This window comes from Bufo bufo, chromosome 4, assembly GCF_905171765.1.
Source record: "Bufo bufo chromosome 4, aBufBuf1.1, whole genome shotgun sequence".
Taxonomy (NCBI): domain Eukaryota; kingdom Metazoa; phylum Chordata; class Amphibia; order Anura; family Bufonidae; genus Bufo; species Bufo bufo.
This window is the reverse complement of record NC_053392.1, coordinates 554,713,629-554,729,586: the sequence shown is the minus strand read 5'-3', so window position 1 is coordinate 554,729,586 and position 15,958 is coordinate 554,713,629. Positions and strand designations below refer to the sequence as shown.

Here is a 15,958-nt window from a genome sequence, read left to right as displayed (position 1 = left end):
GGGGGAAGCCCACGCGACTAGTTCGCGCGGTGCCACAGGCGCAAATCCGTTCTATAAACAAATGCCTAAAGAGGGCCACACTTGTGTAGAAATTGTCCACATAAAGATGGTACCCCTTGCCGAATAAGGGTGACACCAAGTCCCAGACTGTCTTCCCACTGCTCCCCAGGTAGTCAGGGCAACCGACCGGCTCCAGGGTCTGATCTTTTCCCTCATAGATCCGAAATTTGTGGGTATAGCCTGTGGCCCTTTCACAGAGCTTATACAATTTGACCCCATACCGGGCACGCTTGCTTGGGATGTATTGTTTGAAGCCAAGGCGCCCGGTAAAATGTATTAGGGACTCGTCTACGCAGATGTTTTGCTCAGGGGTATACAAATCTGCAAATTTCAGGTTGAAATGGTCTATGAGGGGCCGAATTTTGTGGAGCCGGTCAAAAGCAGGGTGGCCTCTGGGACGGGAGGTGGTATTGTCGCTAAAATGCAGAAAACGTAGGATGGTCTCAAATCGTGTCCTGGACATAGCAGCAGAGAACATGGGCATGTGATGAATTGGGTGCGTTGACCAATATGACCGCAATTCATGCTTTTTTGTCAGGCCCATGTTGAGGAGAAGGCCCAAAAAAATTTTAAGTTCGGAAACTTGGACTGGTTTCCACCGGAAAGGCTGGGCATAATAGCTTCCCGGGTTAGCGGTTATAAATTGTGTGGCATATTGGTTGGTCTCTGCCACGACTAAGTCCAAGAGCTCCGCAGTCAAGAACAGCTCAAAAAATCCCAGGGCCGAACCGATTTGAGCCGTCTCAACCCGAACTCCAGACTGGGCGGTGAAAGGGGGAACTACTGGTGCGGCTGAAGTTGGTGACTGCCAATCAGGATTTGCCAGCACCTCAGGGACTCTAGGGGCTCTACGGGCCTGTCTTTGCGGTGGCTGCGACGGGGTAACTATTGCACGTGCCACCGTACCAGCTTCAACTGCCCTTCTGGTGCTCGCTACTTCACCATGTTGTACGGCAGTGCTGGTACTAGGTCCAGGAAGGGCTGCGCTGCTGGTGTATGCCTCACCACGTGATCCGGCAGCGACAGCCCCACTCTGCTGCTCTTGAAGCGGATCCTGCGTAACCTGTGGTCTAGCGACATGGGGCCGGGTAAGCCTGGTGCTGCCAGGGACCTCCACCTCCTCGTCCGAACTTTGGGTCAGAGAGCCACTGCTTTCCACAGGTTCATATTCTGACCCGCTAGATTCGTCAGATGAGGGTTCCCACTCCTCATCCGACTGGGTCAGAATCCTGTAGGCCTCTTCAGAAGAATACCCCCTGTTTGACATTTTGGACTACTAAATTTAGGGGTATTCCCTGAGACTACCCAAGAAAAAAAGCAAGCCTGTCTTACAAATGGGAGGCTAGCGAAGTACCGGAGGCCGCTGCGGTTGATAAAAAATATCAAAACTGATTTTTTTATCGCCGCAGTGCGTGTAAAATGAATGTGCAGTGATCAAAAAATAATAATTTTTTGTCACTGCGGTGGGGCGGGCGTGGGTGAACGCACGTGTGGGCGACCGATCAGGCCTGATCGGGCAAACACTGCGTTTTGGGTGGAGGGCAAACTAAAGTGACACTAATACTATTATAGATCTGACCGTGATCAGTTTTGATCACTTACAGATACTATAAAAGTACAAATGCTGATTAGCGATACGCTAAACAGCGAATAAAAGTGATTGTGGTGCGGTGGGGTGGGCGCTAACTGACGCTAACTACCTAACCAAGGGGCCTAAACTATCCCTAAAACCTAACAGCCAATACCAGTGAAAAAAAAAAAGTGACAGTTTACACTGATCACTTTTTTTCCTTTCACTAGTGATTGACAGGGGCGATCAAAGGGGTGATCAAAGGGTTAATTGGGGTGCAGGTGGGTGATCTGGGGCTAAGGTGTAGTGTTGGTGCTACTCACAGTTCAGTCTGCTCCTGTGCTGGATCCAACCGACGAAAAGGACCAGCACAGGAGCAGACAAGCCATATAACAGATCATATTTACTAATATGATCTGTTATATGACTTTGGATTGGATTTTTTGAAAATCGCCAGCCTGCCAGCCAATGATCGTTGCTGGCAGGCTGGTGACGAAATACTTCTTTTAATTTTGCCGGCCCGCGATGCGCATGCGCGGGCCGGCTTTGAGCGAAATCTCGCGTCTCGCGAGATGACGCGTATATGCGTGACTCTGCGCAGCGCTGCCACCTCCGGAACGCAATCCTGCGTTAGGCGGTCCGGAGGTGGTTAAGCAATGCGCCGCACAGACCTGTCACTTACCAGTAGGAGGAGCTCCCGGTCGGTCACAGACAGCGCAGCAAGTAAGTATGATGCTTCCAATATTGCTAAGTAACCATGGCAACCAGGACTGCAGTAGCATCCTGGTTGCCATGGTTACCAATCAGAGCCCCAGCGATTAAACTGGGACTCCGATCGGAACTCTCTGCTGCCACCAATGATCGGGGGGGAGGAGAGGGGAGGCCGCACACTGGCCACCAATGATATTAATACAAGGGGGGGGGGGAGGGGGGGGGGAGCGCACACTGGCCATCAAATGATAATACAATAGAGGGAGGGAGGGGGGGGGGGGGGGGGGGGCGCACACTGGCCACCAAGGATAATACAATAGAGGGGGGGGGGGGGGGGGGGGGGGGGGCGCACACTGGCCACCAATGATATTCAAACTGGGGAGGGAGGGGGGTCTGCCCCCTGCTGCATGGCAGCCCCTGATCTCTTACAGGGGGCTATGATACGCACAATTAACCCCTTCAGGTGCGGCACCTGAGGGGTTAATTGTGCTGATCACAGCCCCCTGTAAGAGATCGGGTGCTGCCAGGCAGCAGGGGGCAGTCATGTACACAGTTCGTCTTATATTCTAACTTGAAGCGTCCCCATCACCATGGGAACGCCTCTGTGTTAGAATATACTGTCGGATATGAGTTTTCACGATGTAACTCAAATCCGATGGTATATTCTAACATAGAGGCGTTCCCATGGTGATGGGGACGCTTCAAGTTAAAATATACCATCGGATTGGAGAAAACTCAGATCCGATGGTATATTAACTCCTGACTTTACATTGAAAGTCAATGGGGGACGGATCCGTTTGCAATTGCACCATATTGTGTCAACGTCAAACGGATCCGTCCACATTGACTTGCATTGTAAGTCAGGACGGATCCGTTTGGCTCCGCACGGCCAGGCGGACACCAAAACGACTTTTTTTTCATGTCCGTGGATCCTCCAAAAATCAAGGAAGACCCACAGACGAAAAAACGGTCACGGATCACGGACCAACGGAACCCCGTTTTGCGGACCGTGAAAAAATACTGTCGTGTGCATGAGGCCTAACAAAGCAACTTGTGAAATCCACCGATGTTCGTATTGTGCCTCTACATTTGGCTGACTGATGCTGGCCAGTAACGCTGCCAATGTGCAGTACACTTGGCCTTGTTTCCAAGTCTAATTCCCTGTTGATTTAAGGACTTGTGAAATAACACAACACTGAAAGACTGAATCACAAACCAGTTTTGCCTTTTTGCCATAGTACATAGTACTTCAGCATCTACTCATAGCGTAACATTTTGTATTCCTGCCATTGCCACTTTAATCCACAATACACAAGCTGTGTTCCTGCTTCCCACGAGCAGCAGACAACAAGTGTTTTACCAGTCAGTCGCTTTTTATGATTCTGGATTACTGTTTTTCTTTCAGTATGAAATGAGAAAAAGTCAGCTTGTGTTTTCCTCCTAGAAAAGGTTCCTCATGTCCATGAGTTGTGTCTTCATTATACTCAAGAAAATGTTACTAGGTATACACTTATTTTATATTAATTTAACAGCTTGACTTATGATATATATATATATATATATATATCATACAGGGCGGGCCCCCACTTGGGGCCCAAATCTATGAGCCAGAATGGAGAGCTGTATGAGCGGCTCTCGTTCTGGTGGACTTGAGTCAGCCATGCATTACAAGGACATCCATTCGTCTGAATGTAACACAACCTTTCTCTTCCAGCCTCAACTTCCCCCGAAAGGTCAGCTGTTTGCAGGGGATACTGGGAGTGGAGTGGGACATTGGGCGATCAGCTTATCAGCCTGGGGTTTGTATCCTGAACAGGGATGTCTCTGATGGGAACACCCTTTTAAAGACGTATAAACCTTCTGATAACTCGGACAATTTTGTCCAAATGCTTCAATTTTGCATATTTGCAACATTATAATTTACAAGAGGTCCAATTAAGACCTTTGTCCTGAGCCCTGAAACACCTTAATAAATACACAGCTTGGGCAATAACCACCAGGGTGGGAGACATGGCAGATGTTTTGGGAGTAGCTATGCACAATATAGGCTGAACTACAGCCAAAATGTTTGCAAGGGGAAACGAAGAGGTACTGAAAGGTAATCATTAAAAGTGATTGTCTTGTCACGTACAAACCCATCACTTCTTGTCGACAAAGCAGTCTCTGTGGTGAATAATCACATGCCAAATATTAATTACTTGGCCTCCAACATTTTTTCTTTCTTCCTGTATACTATACAGCTTTTGCCAGTAACAACTTTAGTTAAAGGGCATCTGTTGGCATGAAACTGGCTGACCTGTTATATATGAGCTTGGAGGCATCTGTGTTTGTCTTAACTTCATTTGGGCCCGTCTTGCTGAGAAAAATGATGTCTTAGTATATGCAAATGATCCTCTAAGAGCAACGGGGCGTTGCCATTACACCTAGAGGCTCAGCTCTCTCTGCAACTGCCGCACCATCTGCACTTAGATTGACAGGGCCAGGCAGTGAATACGTCATCACACCTGGCCCTGTCAATCAAAGTGGAGAGGGCACAGCAGTTGCAGAAAGAGCAAATTTCTTAGGTGTAATGGCAACGCCCCCGTTGCTCCTAGAGGATCATTTGTATATATTAAAACATAATTTTTCTCAGTATTGCGGGCACATATGAACATGGATGCCTTCAGCTGCCAAGTGCACATGTAACAGGTCAGCCAACTTCATAGGTAGAAATCTGCCAACAGATGCCCTTTAATGTGGGGTTATCAAAGAAATGGGAGGTAAGTAACCAGTCCTGAGGTGGACTTATACCATTCAAAAGGAAAATCTCAGTGCAACTAATGTTAAGCACATAACTGGACTACATAAAAAAATACATTGTATATTTATATTCTAATAGCTTACCAAGCTTGAACTGAAGAACTCCTAAGGGTCCCCCGTGAAATCTCAGAAAGAGAAGATTATATATATCAGCACTATCAATGCATTGGGCTGTGGTATGAGGGTAAGTCCACTTCATGTCCACCAGGCTGCTGGACACCTCAAACGGTTTACTGCATTGTAGGGTGGATGTTGGCGCAAGGTTTTCAGCAAGAAGCTGGACTTTAATAGGAGACAGTGCCATGTCAAATATCTGAAGCTCCCCTTGATTGTTGCTAAGCACAAAAATACATCCAGCAGGGTGCCACTGGACTAACGCCGGCAAAACATCAGCCTGGGCCAGAAGAGTCACCCTGCGTTGAGACTCATAAAGAATTACTGAAGAATCTTCACAGCCAAGAACAAGCTTGTCCTCGGCCCTGTTCCTGCCACAGCTTATAGCTCGGGAATTGAGGGGAATTTTAGTGACTGAAATGCACTGCATTTTGCTTCTTGCACATTCATAGATGCAGCTGTCAGCCATAGGTCCCTTGTCTGAGCTCAATGAGTTCTCTACTGTATGGACCTGGTAAGGCTGAGTAATGCTGAAGCTAGCATCGAGCATATCTCCCTCTGTGCGGATGTAAGTCAACACCTAGGAAGAAAAAACAAAGATGTATACTTAAGAGTGGGGGACATACATAAACAATTACATACATACAGAGACCCATAGACAATTAAAATACACAAATCAAAAATGTGAATGTTAAGAGACCCTTGACCTGAGCTTGAAAGTGACTTCTGCCATAAGACGTCTTGCAGAGAGAAGCCGTTGTGCAAGCTTTTTAGTTTTTTTTTTATCTTCTACTAGAAGATAACGGTGCAGACTGGATGCTGGGAGGAGGAGTTTGTTGGTATAAGAACTTGCCACGGCGAAAGACAGTGCAGCCTAAGTTATCATGTAGCTTGGTTTCTAACATTACATATAAATGTCATGCTGAATTCACTGCCTTCAATATTAACAGTCTCATAATGTTATAATAAATTTAAGTGAGGAGACATTTGTCACGTGTTCTTGGTTTCTCTCCACAAAGAACCTTACTGCGACAGAAGAGCAAAATAATTATTTCAACAGTTTTAAATAAAAAAAAAACAATCATAAACTATAGTGCACAATATCAGTAAACTGCTAAACAAATATCAAGAACTACTTCAAAGAAAATATTCTTGGAGAAATTACCATTAGCACCAACACTTGGCAGCAATACCCGCTTTAGTCACTGGACCCATTCATTCCCTGATACTTAAAATCTATGGACACTAAAGATGAGCGAATCGAATCAGACAAAGTGGAATTCGATCGAAATTTCCGGAAAAAATTGATTTGCAACGAATGCAAATTTCCTCGCGCTTCGTGGTAACGAGTTGCAATTTTTCCTAAAATGGCCGCTACAAGGGCGGCTACACATGTGAGGACATGGGGCGAAGAACTCTGGGAAGGCGGTCTGACCCATAATGCCAGGCATGCAGCCAATCAGCCCTGTGATCTCACAGCTCTATAAATACGGTGGCCATCTTAGAGTCAGACATTTTTAAGCGTTCTGAGTACAGGGACAGACATGAGAAGGCGCTAAGGATAGCAAATGAAAAAAACGGATTGTGAAAAAAAAAATAATGAAAAAATGATTCAAAAGTGCAGGAAAAGGATAGGGAGGAATCATTTCACAGCATCTTAGTGCAGGGAGAGACGTCAGAATGCACTAGGGGACATTGATAGAAAAGCGATTTACAAGTGCAGGGAAAGATTATTTGGGGATCCAAATAGCCATTAGACAGCTCTGTCATTCCGGCAATTTGTTCTTGGGGTGCAAGTGCCATGTTGAAAAGCCTTTAGTGGCTTATATCTTTTCAAACGAGAAAAATATATATATGCAGTTTACTTCTGCAGTTATATGTGTTGAAAGCGTACAGAAAGAAAAAAATATATGCACTTCACTGGTGCACTTATTTCTGGCAAAAGCGTTCAGTGGCCTATTTCATTATAGAAAGAAAAAAATATACGCACTTCATTGGTGGTTATTTGTGGCAAAAGGGTATAGAGGCTATTTCATTATAGAAAAAAATATATATACGCACTTCACTGGTGCAGTTATTTGTGGCAAAAGGGTTTAGTGGCCTATTTCATTATAGGAACAAAAAAATATATGCACTTCATTGGTGCAGTTTTTTGTGGCAAAGCGTTTAGTGGCCTATTTCAGTACAGAAAGAAAAATATATACAAACTTCACTGGTGCATTTATTTCTGCTGAAAGCGTTTACTTGCCCATTTCAGTACACTATATTCTCAGTTCACGTCGGCGGTTATATGTGTTGAAAGCATGGCGGGAAGTAGTGGTGCAGGGGTTCATGGAAGTAGTGGCGGTTATGTGTTATTTTGTATTTCAGTACAAAAAGAAAAATACATTCTTAGTTCATGTCGGCGGCGGTTATATGTCTTGAAAGTGTTTAGTGGCCTATTTCAGTACAAAAAGAAAAAAATATTCTCAGTTCACGTCGGCGGCAGTTATATGTCTTGAAAGCATGGCTGGGAGTCAGCAGTGGGAGGTTGGGAGACAAACGTGCCTGGGGTAGACCACCTGCTTCGCAGCAGCCTACCTACCCGGAAAGTAGTGGTGCAGGGGTTCACGGACGTAGCGGCGGTAGCAGTCAGTCAGTGCGGCAGTTATATGTGTTATTTTGTATTTCAGTACAAAAAGAAAAATATATTCTCAGTTCACTTCGGCGGTTATTTGTGTTGAAAGCGTTTAGTGGCCTTTTTCAGTACAAAAAGAAAAATACATTCTCAATTCACGTTAGCGGCGGTTATATGTCTAGAAAGAGTTTAGTGGCCTATTTCAGTAAAAAAAAGGAAAAATATATACAAATTTCACTTCTGCAGTTATATGTGGTGAAAGCGTTCAGTGTCCTATTTCAGTACAAAAAGGGGAAAAAACATGCACACTTCACTGGTGCATTTATTTCTGCTAAAAGCGTTTACTGGCCTTTTTCAGTACAAAAAGATAAATATATACGCATTTCACTTATGTGGCAAAACCTTTAGTGACGTTTTTCGGTAGAAAAAAAATTAAATTCAGCGTTCACTGTTGTATATTTTCAGTTCACGTCTGCGGCGGTAATATGTCTTGAAAGCATGGCTGGGAGTCAGCAGAGTGGCAGCAGTGGGAGGTTGGGAGCCAAACGTGTCCGGGGTAGACCACCTGCTTCGCAGCAGCCTACCTACCCGTCAGTAGTGGTGCAGGGGCTCACGGAAGTAGCGGCGGTAGCATGTGTTATTTTGTATTTCAGTACAAAAAGAAAAATATATTATCAGTTCACGTCAGTGGTTATTTGGGTTGAAAGCATTTAGTGGCCTATTTCAGTACAAAAAGAAAAATATTTTTTTCAAAGGAGTGCGCTTCTTCTTGACGCTAACATCAACCTGTAAGGCTGAGTTCATACTTGATTTGGTCAGTTTTGGCCCCGTGACTGCCGTAATAAGTGAAGTGTGCAGTGATTCTAAGGCCCCTTTCACACAGGCGTAACGGAAGAGGTCTGGACGCGTTGCAGGTGCCTTGCGGGAAACCCACGCGAGTGCGCATGCAATTTCAGTCAGTTTTGTCTGCGATTGCATTGTTCAGTTTTTTCAGTGCGAGTGCAAAGCGATTTAATGCGTTTTACACGCGCGTACTAAAAAACTGAATGTGGTACCCAGACCCGAACTTCTTCACTGAAGTTCGGGTTTGGGTTCGGTGTTCTGTAGATTTTATTATTTTCCATTATAACATGGTTATGGAACATGCTGCGAAAAAGTGATGCGTGAAAAACATCACTTATGTACATAGCCCCATTGAAATGAATGGGTCAGGATTCAGTGGGGTGCAATGTGTTCACGTCATGCATTGCACCCGCACGGAAAACTCGCCAGTGTGAAAGGGGCCTAAGAGTGACGCCTGTCATCTGCATGTCATACGGACTCTCAGTATTATTTCACTACCAAAGCAGACTCCCTATGCGTGTTACTACAAGGCACAGTGTTCTACACCACTATAAATGCTCTCAACAGCCAGGAAATAGCCGTTTTTAACGTAATTCGCCGCAAATATATTCGGATCGAACCGAAAATTCGGCAAACCGGCAAATCAAATTTTTTTTAAATTCGCTCATCTCTAATGGACACCTTCGGGCAATTTTTATGATTGCATTTTACTCATTTTTCTATTAATTTTCTATTAAAAATTGTCAGCAGTTTTTGTGATACAGGTATAAAATTTCAGTCTAGTTGCAGACTGTCTCTTTCTTTTTATTCTGATTCCCATCAGATGATGCTCATGTATAGCTCTTATCCCTGATCTCCTGACCTCTCAAATACTATAGCTAAATTGTTATCAAACGGATAAGAATGTAGTTTAAAGGGAACCTGTCACCGGGATTTTGTGTATAGAGCTGAGGACATGGGTTGCTAGATGGCCGCTAGCATATCCGCAATACCCAGTCCCCATAGCTCTGTGTGCTTTTATTGTGTAAAAAAACTGATTTGATACATATGCAAATTTACCTGAGATGAGTCCTGTACGTGAGATGAGTCAGTGACAGGACTCATCTCAGGTTCATTTGCATATGTATCAAATCGTTTTTTTTTACACAATAAAAGCACAGAGAGCTATGGGGACTGGGTATTGCGGATGTGCTAGCGGCCATCTAGCAACCCATGTCCTCAGCTCTATACCCAAAATCCCGGTGACAGATTCCCTTTAAGGTGAAAAATGGCCCGGTCCTTCCAGACCGGGCCATTTACCCCCTTCCTGACCAGGCCTAATTTTGAAAATCTGATGTGTCAGTTTATGTGGTAATAACTTTGGAACGCTTTTACTTATCCAAGCCATTCAGAGCTTGTTTTCTCGTGACACATTGTATTTCATGTTAAAAGTAAATTTAAGTCAATATTTTGTTTTACCTTTATTTATAAAAAAAAATACAAAAGTTAACGAAAATTTGAAAAAATGCACTAATTTCTAAATTTGAATCTCTCTGCTTTTAAGACAGATAGTGATGCCTCATAAAATATTCATAAATTAAGATTCCCCATATATCTACTTTATGTTGGCATCATTTTGGTAATGTAATTTTCTTTTTTTTTAGGATGTTAGAAGGTTTAGAATTTTTGAAGCAATTTTTTTAATTTTTGAGAAATGTTCCAAAGTCAACTTTTTCGTTAAGTTCTGAAGTCACTTTGTGAGGCTTACATAGTGGAAACCCCCTATAAATGACCCCATTGTAGACACTACACCCCTCAAGTTACTCAAAACTGATTTTACAAACTTTGTTAACCCTTTAGGTGTTCCACAAGAATTAGGCCTCTTGCACACGACTGTATGATTTTTTCAGTATTTTGAGATCTGCAAAAAACGGATCCGCAAAAAATACGGATGACGTCCGTGTGCATTTCGTTTTTTGCGGAACTGAACAGCTAGCCCCTGATAGAACAGTACTATGCGGACAATAATAGGACATGTTCTTTCTTTGAACGGAACGGAAAAACGGAAACGGAAGGCACACAGAGTACGGAGTACCTTCTGTTTTTTTTTGCGGATCCATTGAAACGAATGGTTCCGTATACGGTCCGTATACAGAACGTAAAAAACGGAACGGAAACGGAAAAAAAACACGTTCGTATGCAAGAGGCCTTAAAGGAAAATGGAGATGACATTTCTATTTTTTACATTTTTGGCAGATTTTCCATTGTAATCCAATTTTTTCTTTAACACATCGAGGGTTAACAGCCAAACAAAACTTTATATTTATTACCCTGATTCTGCGGTTTACATAAACACTCCACATGTGGTCTGATGTAAGGGTACACAGCAAGACGCAGAAGAAAAGGAGCGCCGTATGGTTTTTGGAAGGCAGATTTTGCTGAACTGGTTTTTAGCTACCATGTCCCATTTGAAGCCCCCCTGATGCACCCTTACAGTAGAAACTCCCAAAAAGTGACATCATTTTGGAAACTAGGGGATAAGGTACCAGTTTTGTTGGTACTATTTTGGGGTACATATGATTTTTAAATGCGCCATATTACGTTTTTTGTGAGGCAAGGTAACCAAAAAATGGCAGTTTTGACACTGTTTTTATTTTTTCTAAGATTCATTTGACAGGGTAGATCATGTGCTATTTTTATAGAGCAGGTTGTTACGGACGCAATGATATCAAATATGTCTACTTTCTTTGTTTCAGTTTTACATAACAAAGCATTTTTGGAAAAGAATTATGATTTTGTGTCTCCATATTCTAAACGCCATATTTCTTTTTATTTTTCTGCTAAACGTCTTGTGCAGGGGCTCGTTTTTTTGCAAGAAGAGTTGACGTTCTTATTGGTACCATTTTTGGGTACATATGATTTTTTGATCATTCATTATTACACTTTATGGGGCACAGTGACCAAAAAATTGGTTGTTTTAGCACAGTTTTTATTTATTTATTTTTATACAGCGTTCACCTGAGGCGTTAGGTCATGTGAAATTTTTATAGAGAAGATCGTTACGGACGTGGCAATACCAAATATGTATACTTTTTCTTATTTAAGTTTTACACAATAATAGCATTTTTGAAACAAAAAAAAAAGATGTCTTAGTGCCTCCATAGTCTGAGAGCCATAGCTTTTCTATTTTTTGACCGATTGTCTTAGGGCTCTTTCACGCGAGCGGATGCCGTTCGTGCAATCCGCTGCGTGAAAGACTGACAAGCTGCGTTCTGGACAACAGAGACACAGAGCATTTACATGATTGATAATGATCCGTACCTCTCTGTGATCTTTTAACTACAAAATCACAGTGACAACTTTATCTCACTGTGATTTTGTAGTAAAAAGATCACAGAGAGGCACAGAGCATTATCAAATAATGTTAACCACTTCACATCCGGGCCATTTACCCTCTTCCTGACCGGGCTTAATTTTGCAAAATTGACATGTGTAATTTTATGTGGTAATAACTTTGGAACGCTTTTACTTATCCAAGCCATTTTGAGACTGTTTTCTCATGACACATTGTACTTCATGACAGTGGTAAATGTGAGTCGATATATTTCACCTTTATTTATAAAATAACCCAAAATTCGCAATTTTCAAAATTTCTAATTCTCTGCTTTTAAAACAGAAAGAGATACCTCCTAAAATATTTATTACTTAACATTCCTCATATGTCTACTACAGTATATGTTGGAATCATTTTGTAAATGTCATTTTAATTTTTTTAGGACTAGAATTTTTAGAAGCAATTCTTTACATTTTTAAAGAAGATTTCCAAAACCCACTTTTTAAGGACCAGTTCAGGTCTGAAGTCACTTTGTGGGAGTTACATAGTGGAAACCCCCTATAAATGACCCCATTGTAGAAGCTACAACCCTCAAGTTACTCAAAACTGATTTTACAAACTTTGTTAACCCTTTAGGTGTTCCACAAGAATTAAAGGAAAATGAAGATGACATTTCTAAATTTCACTTTTTTGGCCGATTTTCCATTTTAATCCATTTTTTTCTTTAACACATCGAGGGTTAACAGCCAAACAAAACTTAATATTTATTACCCTGATTCTGCGGTTTACATAAACACCCCACATGTGGTCATAAACTGATGTAAGGACACACGGCAGGGTGCAGAAGAAAAGGAGCGCAGTATGGTTTTTGGAAGGCAGATTTTGCTGAACTGGTTTTTAGATGCCATGTCCAATTTGAAGCCCCCCTGATGCACCCTTACAGTAGAAACTCCCAAAAAGTGACCCCATTTTGTAAACTAGGGGATAAGGTGACAGTTTTATTGGTACTATTTTGGGGTGCATATGATTTTTTAGGCAAGGTAACTAAAAAATGGCTGTTTCTGACAGGGTAGATCATGTGTGTAGAGCAGGACGCACTGATATCAAATATGTCTACTTTCTTTGTTTGTTTGTTTCAGTTTTACGTAATAAAGCATTTTTGAAAAACAAATTATGTTTTTGTGTATCCATTTTCTGAACGCCATATTTTTTTAATTTTTCTGCCGATCATCTTGTGCAGGGGCTTTTTTTTTGCAGGAAGAGTTGACATTTTTATTGGTAACATTTTTGGGTACATATAATTTTTTTTATCATTCATTATTACACTTTATGGAGCAAGGTATTTTTACAGCGTTCACCTGAGAGGTTAGCTCATATGACACTTTTATAAAGCAGATCGTTACGGACGTGGCAATACATAATATGTCTACTTTTTCTTATATATTTAAGTTTTACGCAATAATAGCATTTTTTAAACCGAAAAAATAATGTTTTAGTGTCTCCATACACTGCGTGCAGAATTATTAGGCAAATGAGTATTTTGACCACATCATCCTCTTTATGCATGTTGTCTTACTCCAAGCTGTATAGGCTCGAAAGCCTACTACCAATTAAGCATATTAGGTGATGTGCATCTCTGTAATGAGAAGGGGTGTGGTCTAATGACATCAACACCCTATATCAGGGGTGCATAATTATTAGGCAACTTCCTTTCCTTTGGCAAAATGGGTCAAAAGAAGGACTTGACAGGCTCAGAAAAGTCAAAAATAGTGAGATATCTTGCAGAGGGATGCAGCACTCTTAAAATTGCAAAGCTTCTGAAGCGTGATCATCGAACAATCAAGCGTTTCATTCAAAATAGTCAACAGGGTCGCAAGAAGCGTGTGGAAAAACCAAGGCGCAAAATAACTGCCCATGAACTGAGAAAAGTCAAGCGTGCAGCTGCCAAGATGCCACTTGCCACCAGTTTGGCCATATTTCAGAGCTGCAACATCACTGGAGTCCCCAAAAGCACAAGGTGTGCAATACTCAGAGACATGGCCAAGGTAAGAAAGGCTGAAAGACGACCACCACTGAACAAGACACACAAGCTGAAACGTCAAGACTGGGCCAAGAAATATCTCAAGACTGATTTTTCTAAGGTTTTATGGACTGATGAAATGAGAGTGAGTCTTGATGGGCCAGATGGATGGGCCCGTGGCTGGATTGGTAAAGGGCAGAGAGCTCCAGTCCGACTCAGACGCCAGCAAGGTGGAGGTGGAGTACTGGTTTGGGCTGGTATCATCAAAAATGAGCTTGTGGGGCCTTTTCGGGTTGAGGATGGAGTCAAGCTCAACTCCCAGTCCTACTGCCAGTTTCTGGAAGACACCTTCTTCAAGCAGTGGTACGGGAAGAAGTCTGCATCCTTCAAGAAAAACATGATTTTCATGCAGGACAATGCTCCATCACACGCGTCCAAGTACTCCACAGCGTGGCTGGCAAGAAAGGGTATAAAAGAAGAAAATCTAATGACATGGCCTCCTTGTTCACCTGATCTGAACCCCATTGAGAACCTGTGGTCCATCATCAAATGTACACCTCTCTGAACAGTGTCTGGGAGGCTGTGGTTGCTGCTGCATGCAATGTTGATGGTGAACAGATCAAAACACTGACAGAATCCATGGATGGCAGGCTTTTGAGTGTCCTTGCAAAGAAAGGTGGCTATATTGGTCACTGATTTGTTTTTGTTTTGTTTTTGAATGTCAGAAATGTATATTTGTGAATGTTGAGATGCTATATTTGTTTCACTGGTAAAAATAAATAATTTAAATGGGTATATATTTGTTTTTTGTTAAGTTGCCTAATAATTATGCACAGTAATAGTCACTTGCACACACAGATATCCCCCTAAAATAGCTAAAACTAAAAACAAACTAAAAACTACTTCCAAAAATATTCAGCTTTGATATTAATGAGTTTTTTGGGTTCATTGAGAACATGGTTGTTGTTCAATAATAAAATTAATCCTCAAAAATACAACTTGCCTAATAATTCTGCACTCCCTGTAGTCTGAGAGCCATAGCTTTTTTATTTTTTGAATGATTGTCTTAGGTAGGTGTGTGCCCAGTGGCCGTGCTGTGGCCCGCAAAATGCAGGCCGCAATGCACGAACACCGTCCGTGGGGCAGCCGCAGCGGATCGGGAACCTATTCACTTTAATGGGTCCGCTATCCGGCCGTTCCACAAAAAGCTAGGACATGTTCCTTTTTTTTGCGGAACGGTAGTACAGGACGAAACCCCATGGAAGCACTCTGTAGTGCTTCCGTAAGGTTCCGTTCCATGCTTCTGTTTCGCATCTCCGGATTTGCGGACCCATTGAAGTGAATGCGATCCGCAATACTGCAACGGGACACCTACGGTCGTGTGCAGGAGGCCTTAGGATCTCATTTTTTTTTTTGCAGGATGAGGTGACGGTTTGATTGGTACTATTTTAGGGAGCATGCACCTTTTTGATCGCTTGGTGTTGCAATTTTTGTGATGTAAGTTGACAAAAAAATTGCTTTTTTTGGCACTTTTTATAATTTTGTTTACGGTTAGGTCATGTGATAGTTTTATAGAGCTGGTTGTTACGGATGCGGCGATACCTAATATGTATACTTTGTTTTATTTATTTCACTTTAACACAATAATAGCAGTTTTGAAGCAAAAAAATATATATATTTTAGTGTCTCCATTGTCATAGATTTTTTTATTTTTTGACCAATTGTCTTAGGTAGGTTCTAATTTTTTGCGAGATGAGGTGATGGTTTGATTAATACTATTTTGTGGGGCATACACCTTTTTGATCGCTTGGTGTTGCAATTTTTGTGATTTAAGGTGACCAAAAATGATATTTTGATAGATCTGGTTGTTACGGACGTGGCACTACCTAATATAAATACTTTTTTATTTTT

At 42.2% G+C, this 15,958-nt stretch overlaps 1 protein-coding gene across 2 annotated transcripts in view; it reads right to left on the bottom strand.

The window, feature by feature from the left end:
- Positions 1-15,958, bottom strand: part of LOC120999260 (WD repeat containing planar cell polarity effector) — a 470,467-nt gene that overhangs the window by 238,486 nt on the left and 216,023 nt on the right. For both annotated transcript variants that reach the window (XM_040430129.1, XM_040430130.1), the window contains one exon: positions 5,225-5,834. In XM_040430129.1, the coding sequence (XP_040286063.1) occupies positions 5,225-5,834 (610 nt within the window). The remainder of the gene's footprint in view (positions 1-5,224; positions 5,835-15,958) is intronic.